The sequence below is a fragment of the Arachis ipaensis genome, chromosome B6 (genome assembly GCF_059453495.1).
Source record: "Arachis ipaensis isolate K30076 ecotype BB chromosome B6, ASM5945349v1, whole genome shotgun sequence".
Classification (NCBI taxonomy): Eukaryota; Viridiplantae; Streptophyta; class Magnoliopsida; order Fabales; family Fabaceae; genus Arachis; species Arachis ipaensis.
The window spans coordinates 5,189,224-5,197,206 of record NC_142441.1 but is presented as its reverse complement, the minus strand read 5'-3'; the positions used below and the strand labels follow the sequence as shown (position 1 = coordinate 5,197,206).

The following is a 7,983-nucleotide window of genomic DNA, read 5'->3' as shown; positions in this document are numbered from 1 at the left end:
CGGATAGCTAGTTATACTGTGTGTTTTATTTAACTATTATTAGTGCATAATATACGAATGAAGCAAGTTGAATTGATCAATACATCATTACTACATGGTTTTTATTTAGAGATAAAGTCAAGGATATATATGAATAATATAGCCACATAGCGGATAATTAAGGGAAAAAAAAAGCATAGTCATCTCTTTTGACTATATATATATATAGTCTTAGAACAAAGGCCCATCAAGGACTAACTAAATGAATGAAGACATTCGGACGATCCTTACAAAATAATTATCATCTCATGAGATTCAAGAAAAAAGACTTGGCAATCAAGGGTGCAACTAACATAACTCTTATTATATATTAATTAATTAGTAATATTATTAGTTCCATTATATTCTCCTTCACATATGCAATTACATGCATACGAGCATGTATTATTCAAAGGCACCTATTTAAATAAAGATATTAAAAATATCGTTTTATAAAGATTTTGTATTAAAAGTGTATTTTATTTATTTAGTTTTACTTTAAAAAAAATAATATTTTTATAACATATTAAATTCAAACTATACAATTTATGATCTAATGATAAAAAAGAAGCATCTTTATATAAAGATAATAATAAAATCTTTATGATAGTATTCACCTTATTCAAATAGTTTTTTTTTTTACACGAATAATAATATATAACAAAAAATAAATGTACTTGTAATCATATATTATTTAATATATTATAAAGTATTATAACTTTAAATGATATAATCTTCTCATCTTTATCTAGAGGTCATATGTTCGAATCTCATTTCTAATTTTGAAAAAAAATTTGTCGAATAAAACTCAAACTTGCGACCTCTAAATGAATATGAGAAGGTTATATCAATTGAGTTTTAGCTCATTGACATAATAAAAAGTTTTATATGTTACTTAATCAAATTTATGAGTTTAAAAGTAATTATTTTTAGGTTAAATTATTTTGTCAGTTTTTATAATTTTATCAAATTTATATATAATTAAAGTCTTTATAGTTTAAAAGTTTTCAATTAAATCTTCATACACTATTTTAAATTTTGTAATTAGATTTTGATTATGTTAAAAAATATTAGAATTAAAATCTTTTAAATTATAAAAATTTAATTACAAATTTTATAAAATTATAAAAACTGACAGTATAATATAATCTTATTTTTACTAATATCATAATACACAATTGATAATGTATAAAAAATTTTACATCAACCATTATATGAAAATTAAATTCAATTTCTATATATTATATAAACATGCATCTCTAATAGAATAATTAAATAAATACATAAATAAATGAATAAGTGATAGAAGGCCAATTATTTAATGTATATTTTCAATATTAAAGGAGATATCATATATGACTTATAATTTAATTAAGATGGTAAATTGAAGTAGCATTCTTCTATCCCATATCCGTATGCATGGTGTGGAGAATAATTTAGGGTGGAAAAGACAAAAAGCATGATACTAATACTATTATAATATTGGTATAATTAATCATGATTAATAAAGAAGAAAAAAATCCCTAAATGAAGATTGGGGCCACATATGTGTAATCGTGTGATTAAGTTAAACAAGTTTCTTTTTCATAATCAATATCATATATTTTTCTGCACGCGCTAACTTGGCTTTATGGTTGGAGAATCAGTCTTGTTTGAATGGAAGAAAGTTTATTTGTAGATATGGAAAATGGAAAATGGAAATAGCACACAAAGTCAAACAAAGTCGCTTCCTTTGAAAACCTCCAAAAACATTAGATCATGTTAGAAGGAAACAAATCCTTCCATAGATGAAATTTTGCACGAAAGATATTATTCAATTAAAAAAACAGATTAATTAAAAATACATGTTAGATTTTGCACGAAAGATATTGAAATAAAAAAAAGAAATTAATTAAAAACATATGCTAGAGATATAATAATATATGTACTTCTTTTTTTATTAATTTAAACTTTTTTAAAAAAAATTATAATGTAATATATATCAGTATTTTTATGACTTAAAAATTTAGAAGTTAATTTTTATTTATATAAATTTAAAAGAAAAATTTACGTATAAAAGAACGTGTTAGATATATAATTATTTATTTATTTATTTATTTATTATTTTAAATTTTTTATAAAAGTAATTTTATTACGTATTAGATTAGTATTTGATGTATACTTTAATTTCTTATTATTAAATATATTTACATACAGAAGTATGTAAAATTTTCCAACAATAGACACGATAAAGCTTAAGAAAATAAATTTAAAATATTTATAAAACAGATATTGATTTTTGTGTAAAATTTTTATATAATAAGTAATTTGATTAACACAAATACATTAAGTAATATGGCAATTTATAATTAGATAGAAGTCATATAATTATTTTTTCACATATATTGACAACATATAAAAAATTAACTCCTATTAAAAGAATATATATATATATATACGTATATATTAATTTTATTTAATATAATAATAATAAAAATAATTTTACATAATCATTTAATCAGATAAATATATTTAAATAATTTTTAAAATTATATTTTTAAAAAATAGTTATTTTTATTAATATAATAGCATACAATTAACTGATTATTTGTGTAAAATTCTTTTATATATATATATATATATATATATACACCTAAGGCTAAAGGGCTTAAACTACCATTATTTTGTAGACTCTGAGATAATCCCACCAAACACTCCCACGTGCTAACGCTATCTATCTTTCACAAACCTTATTCACAAAACTTTAATTTAAAAATGAATTTTATTTTAATGGGTAGCGTTTCCCTTACATTTTATTGTGATGTTGTATTCATTATTCAAGTTAATATAATCAAGTTGCTTGACATTCGTACTCTTTGATAAAGATATCTATATTGGCTATCAACAATTCAAGATTTGATGGTGAAGTGTTTTTAATTAACTATGTTAAGTGTATTTGTTGTGGAATAATTACTTAATTTAATTGCCAATAAAGGTTAAAATTCTTCCGGTTTGGATCAATATCAAATAATGAATTCTAGATTCAATATTTCATCAAGAATATCAGTGAAAATTTCATAAATTAAACGACAAGGTACTCTAATTTTTCAACATTGTCATTATCATTTAATTAGTAGTGCCACTTAGCTTGTGGAAAGAAACTAAAGATAGTTTAATTTGGTAAATCATCTGAAGAACATGAATTTAAATTTCATATATTATGTGAGGTGCTTATGGCAAATAAAAAAAAAGTATGAAGTGGTCCTTTTCTAAAATTATAGTTTGGGATAAAAATGACTATGTTTAGTGGCAAAATATCACCCACGTATTTCTCAATAAATCAATTTTAATTTTAAATCAAAATGAGCTGTATCCTTATAATTTTTTTTTTTATCTCAAGTTATAAATTATTTAAAAACGTTACATTTTTTTAATTATTGAATACCTCTAGCTAGCATATTATATTTTCATTCAAGTCATCAATAAGTAAACTATATTATTATCTTTCGTCTAAAATTAAATAGATAAATAAACATTTATCAATAGTATAAACACTTCCGTTTTTTTAAAAAGGAACTATTATCTTTCTAATTATTATTTTATAAAAACCCAATAATAAAAACATATTAGTATCATTGAGTAAGTAAAAAAATTTAATTTTAATACACTGTCAGCATAAATTAAGTAGTTTTATATGTGTATTTAATTACGCAATGTTATATTAGGATAAATAATTATTTTTTACATTAATCGCGTGAATGATCATCTAAAAAAATAGATATGATTGCGTAAATAAAAAATATAGGGTACCAATATATTATCTGCCAACTTATTGCTAACAATAATTAATTATTATATTTTAAAGATATTTTTATTAGACAAATCTAAAAAATATATCTATAAAGATATTTCTATTAGACACAGCTATAAAAAAAACATTTTTATTAGACACATCCACAAAGACACTTCCATTAAATACAATTATAAATAAGAGTTGGCAGAAGTTGGCAGAAATAATGTTAGTAACGTAGCGAAATTGTTGCGTAAAATATTTTATACTATTAGTACATTAAAATTAAACTCTTAAATTGATATAGTAATACTTAAATAAATAATTAAAAAAGAAGAGATATGATGATGAGATCAAACTTCAAAGTGCATGACTATGTGCATGGCACAAGAAAAAACCAACCTTGACACACTATATATAAAAAAGAGGGTAGGCATAGTGAATACGTTTCAAGCATTTATTCTCTCAAAGAAACTAAAAGAGAGAGAGAGAGGGAGAGAGAGAGAAGAGAGAGAGAGAAGGAAAAACCGAAGCACTTGCAAATCTCATGAACTGTGGTGTCGTGTTGGGGTTCTATTGTTGGGATTGGGAGTTCTTAACTGCCCTTCTTCTCTTCTCCTCTTCTTTCATCAATCAATCTTATTAGATACTTAATTTCATCATATTATATATATTCGTCTACTTCTTCACAAATCAACTTTCCTTTTAATTAGAAAAAGAAATGGAGGCAACAATATTATGTGACAATAATAATAATAATAAAGGGTTATTATTGGAATGTGGTGGTGGTGGTGGAAGGAAGTGCAATAATCCACCACCGTTCTTGTTGAAGACATACATGCTTGTGGAGGATCCGGCCACCGACGAAGTCGTATCGTGGAATGCCGACGGCACGGCGTTCGTGGTGTGGCAGCCGGCGGAGTTTGCCCGTGATCTCCTCCCTACACTCTTCAAGCATAGCAACTTCTCTAGCTTCGTTCGCCAGCTCAATACCTATGTACGTATATTTAAAAATAGAATAATTATGTAATATCACGCTGATAAAAATAATTATTTTTCATATTAATTGCATGAATGGTCATAAAAAAACAAATGTGATTATACGATTGTATAAAACGCTTTATATTATTAGTGCATCACAATATATAACTAGTACTTTGATGATTTAATACTTAAATTTATGGACTACTATAATTATATAAGTTCCTATAATATGATATATTATGATTTTTTTTATTTTTTTTTTGTTAGTAAGGAACATAAAATTAAGGATCCTAATTTTGTTATTTCTAAACTTTATCTTAAATTGATCAAGAAAAATTTTATTTGAATATCAAATTAAAGAGTGCCCATCTCATGATGACCATCATGGAAAGTGATACAAAATTATAAGTGAAGGTGGTAGGTTTTGAAAGCGAGAAATTTGGATAGATGGACATTAATTTGTGACTCTCTTTAATATTTTATTATTTCATAATATCTATCCCAATTAACATTTCTATAAATTGGAAAACCTAAACGGCTGATGAATATCCCTCTTTGGTCAATAAGTTGACTACTAGAAAGTTATTGTCATAAAAAGTAAAAGAAAACAAAAAACTTTCATTCTCTTTAGTTCACCATGATGGAACATTTTTACCAATATTTCTAGGAACTATTAGGCTTTGTCATATATATGTTTAATATTCAATGAAGCTTTTTCATTAATTGAGGAATGTATGATACATATATTAAAGTTCTATTTGAGTATTTGTTATCACTCAAAACTAGAATAGAATATATAACCGTGTATCTTATTAATGAAGTGTTGTTGCTTCGGTGTGAAAATGTTCTAGGGAAGACTCAATCAAAGTTAGAAACTATAGTATATAGTAGATTAGAATAAATTATTACTGGTCAAAAATATTTTTTTTTTCTTGTATTGTTTTCAGTTCATGTTATGCTATGCACGTACATGTGCTTGTGACGGTTCAGGTGGGAACCGCCATAATAAATAAAACGGACAAAAATCAATTTTTGTGGGCGCTATATGGTTTAATAATAAAACGGAATACTCACAGACTTATTTATTTTAATGCAAATTGTAAAGTATCTAAGGCAGCCATTTATTTAATGCTGAGCTTTCATGATATATATAGGTGGAAGATATTAAATAATAATAATAATAATAATAATAATAATAATAATAATTATTATTATTATTATTATTATTATTATTATTATTATTATTATTATTATTATTATTATTATTATTATTATTGAGAAGGTGAAAGTTAATAAAATTTTATTTATTTATTTATTTTGGTTCATCATCAAAGAAAGTAATATGTATACGGAATTTGTTGGTTGTGTTAGTAGAATTATAAGAGAATGATCCCATTTGATTAATACTATTCAATTCAGGTTTATGATTAATAAACCAAATTAACAAATATTTTTAGTAAAAAAAAAAAGCAACCAATTAACAAATTTTAACTCAAATACAAGGCAAATATTTTTTAATCACATGGCTACAACTACAATTCAGATTTATTTATTTTAAAATAAAATATCTATTCCTTTTGACTACGTGAACCATGGTAGGTGACTTCTAATTTTAAAGTCTTAGATTGTATATAGAAGTTTTCGGGTTTTGACTATTTCAATTCATATTTCCTTTATGAACTTCTATTTCTCTAATTCTTTGTGGGCGTTGATTATTTAACCCTCTTTTTCTTTTTGATCGGTCCACACAAGAAAGAAGAGAACTTCTAGCTTATTGCCTTGCCGCAATTAACGCATGATCTATCTAGCCTCTAATAATAACATGTTTAATACTGAATATTTAGTGGGTGAGTTTAAAGCTGTGTGTTAATATCTAAGCTAGCCATGATAGATATTTTCTATAAGAATATATGCATGTTTTTTAAGATGAAAACTCAGGTGCAGTTAATGTCATATGAAGTTGATAGCTGAGAATCATTAAATGATTTGATAGATTTGACTAAATTATCATCTAACGATTTTTAGCTATCAACTTCACATGGAGATAACTGCACCTGCGTTTTCACCATTTTTAAAATTTTAGTTTTAAAAATAATATAATCTCCCATTAATTAAAAATAAATGCCTGAAAAGGAATTTCCTTAGAAGTTACATTAAGTTATATCCCATTAACTTTGTTCCATACCATCTCCTTTTATTATTATTATTATTATTGACATGGACATTGAGAAAGCATTTGCTATGGAGTAAGAAAATTATGTTCCATGGAATATGGTAAAATGTTTCTTGACCTAATATTATCCGAATGTTGGATTGGATGTACAAACAGGGTTTTCGTAAAGTTGCAACAAGCAGATGGGAATTCTCCAATGAGAAGTTCAAGAAAGGTGAAAGAGAAATGCTATGTGAAATTCGAAGAAGAAGAGCATGGACAAGCAAGCAACGGAATGCAGCACAAAATCAAGGTGCACCCCAAGACTCCGATGAAGATCAAAGGTCTTCATCGACTTCTTCGTCTTCGGGTTACACCACTCTAGTTGATGAGAACAAGCGCCTCAAGAAGGAGAATGGGGTGTTGAGTTTAGAGCTCACAACCATGAAGAGGAAGTGTAGGGAACTGCTTGATTTGGTGGCGAAATACTCGCATGCTCAGGAGGAGGAAGAGGACGAGGACGAGAACGAGGCCGAGGCCGGAAGGCCAATGCTGTTTGGAGTAAGATTGGATGTTCAAGGGCAGAGGCAGGTGAAGAGGAAGAGAGACGAGATACGTGAAAGCGCAAGCATTTTGCTCTCTCAATCATGCAAATAGATACATATATATATATACACCTATAGTAGCTTCAAAACATAAATATAGTTACTCAAAAAGTGTAATAATCAAATGTTAGCTAGGTTTGCAGAATTTTTTTTTCCCAATGTTTTTTCCTCCCTCTTGTGCTATTAATGTGATGATCACATATTTGGTAATTGGTATATATCAAGAACTTTGGAGACTGCTAAATCATCATAATATTGCAACAACCGTAATATAAGAACATGATCGATATGTCTATGTAAAATTCATTTGCAATTATATATTATATATGGAAAATGAGAGTTTATAACGTACTTATAATTTTAATATTCAAAGGTGTAATATCACTCATTAATAAGTAGTAATAATGTGTTCCACAGGCCAATGAGTAATAGCTCAAATGGCATAGTCTCCATAC

At 26.0% G+C, this 7,983-nt stretch overlaps 1 protein-coding gene across 1 annotated transcript; it reads left to right on the top strand.

Annotated features, from left to right (window-relative positions):
* The first annotated feature begins 4,231 nt into the window (after positions 1–4,231).
* HSFB3 (heat shock transcription factor B3) lies at positions 4,232–7,772 on the top strand. Its single transcript, XM_016349529.3, has 2 exons — positions 4,232–4,784; positions 7,101–7,772. Exons 1-2 carry the CDS (start codon positions 4,509–4,511, stop codon positions 7,578–7,580), a joined length of 756 nt encoding a protein of 251 aa, XP_016205015.3. The 5' UTR covers positions 4,232–4,508; the 3' UTR covers positions 7,581–7,772.
* Positions 7,773–7,983: the final 211 nt, after the last annotated feature.

Bases quoted from the DNA above. Each gene is read 5' to 3' on its own strand.
- HSFB3 (XM_016349529.3), top strand. From the start codon at position 4,509: ATGGAGGCAACAATATTATGTGACAATAATAATAATAATAAAGGGTTA. The intron at 4,785-7,100 runs GTACGTATATTT...ATGTACAAACAG, and splicing joins TTCGCCAGCTCAATACCTAT to GGTTTTCGTAAAGTTGCAAC.